At 71.9% G+C, this 723-nt stretch overlaps 1 protein-coding gene across 1 annotated transcript in view; it reads right to left on the minus strand.

The window, feature by feature from the left end:
* LOC113980884 (filamin-A-like) overlaps positions 1 to 723 on the minus strand; it is a gene marked incomplete at both ends in the record, with an annotated part of 6,079 nt that overhangs the window by 1,545 nt on the left and 3,811 nt on the right. The window contains 1 exon segment of the mRNA XM_027708106.1: positions 542 to 723. This exon segment is cut by the window's right edge and continues 5 nt beyond it. Coding sequence (XP_027563907.1) covers positions 542 to 723 — 182 coding nt within the window.

Genomic DNA, 723 nt, shown 5'->3' on the forward strand with positions numbered 1-723 from the left:
CCCCCCAGGACCCCCCAGGACTCTCCTGAACCCCTATGAGCCCCCAGGCCCCGCCTGGACCCTCCTGAGCCCCCTGGAGCCCCCTGAGCCCCCCCTGGAGCCCCCCTTGAGCCCCCTGGAGCCCCCACATCCAACACCAGCCCCTTGAAGGGGGTCCCTGCACGGTCAGGGTGCAGCCCCCCAATGTGAGTGGAGGGCACACAGGGGGTCCCAGGTCACCCCCCAGAGGCCCCCAGACCCCCTGGTGTCCCCCAGAGCCCCCACATCCAACAGAGGTCCCAAGAAGGGGATCCCTGGGCAGGTGGGGGTCCCAGGTCACCTCTCTGCCCCCTGGGACCCCCCGGTGCCCCGGTACCCCCTGGGCGGGTGGGGGTCACACAGGGGGTCCCAGGTCACCCCTCAGAGCCCCCTGGACCCCCCCAGTGCCCCCCAGAGCCCCCAGGTCCAACACAGGCCCAAAAAGGGGCTCCCTGGGTGGGTGGGGGTCCCACAGGGGGTCACCCCCGCGGGGTCAGAGCCCCCCCCGAGCCCCCCAGCTCACCCTCCTCATAGGGGGTGTACTCCACGTGGTAGGTGCCGTCCCCTCGGTCCTCCACGAAGGTCTCGGTGACGTTTCCGGAGGGGTTGGACACGAGGGTCTTCACGTGGGGCCCCCCGGCCTTGCTGAGCGCCCGCGCGTCCACCTCGAACTCCGTCACGGCCTCGCGGAACACGCCTGGGGCA

This window comes from Neopelma chrysocephalum, unplaced genomic scaffold (genome assembly GCF_003984885.1).
Source record: "Neopelma chrysocephalum unplaced genomic scaffold, ASM398488v2 Primary Assembly neopelma1_95507, whole genome shotgun sequence".
Lineage (NCBI taxonomy): Eukaryota > Metazoa > Chordata > Aves > Passeriformes > Pipridae > Neopelma > Neopelma chrysocephalum.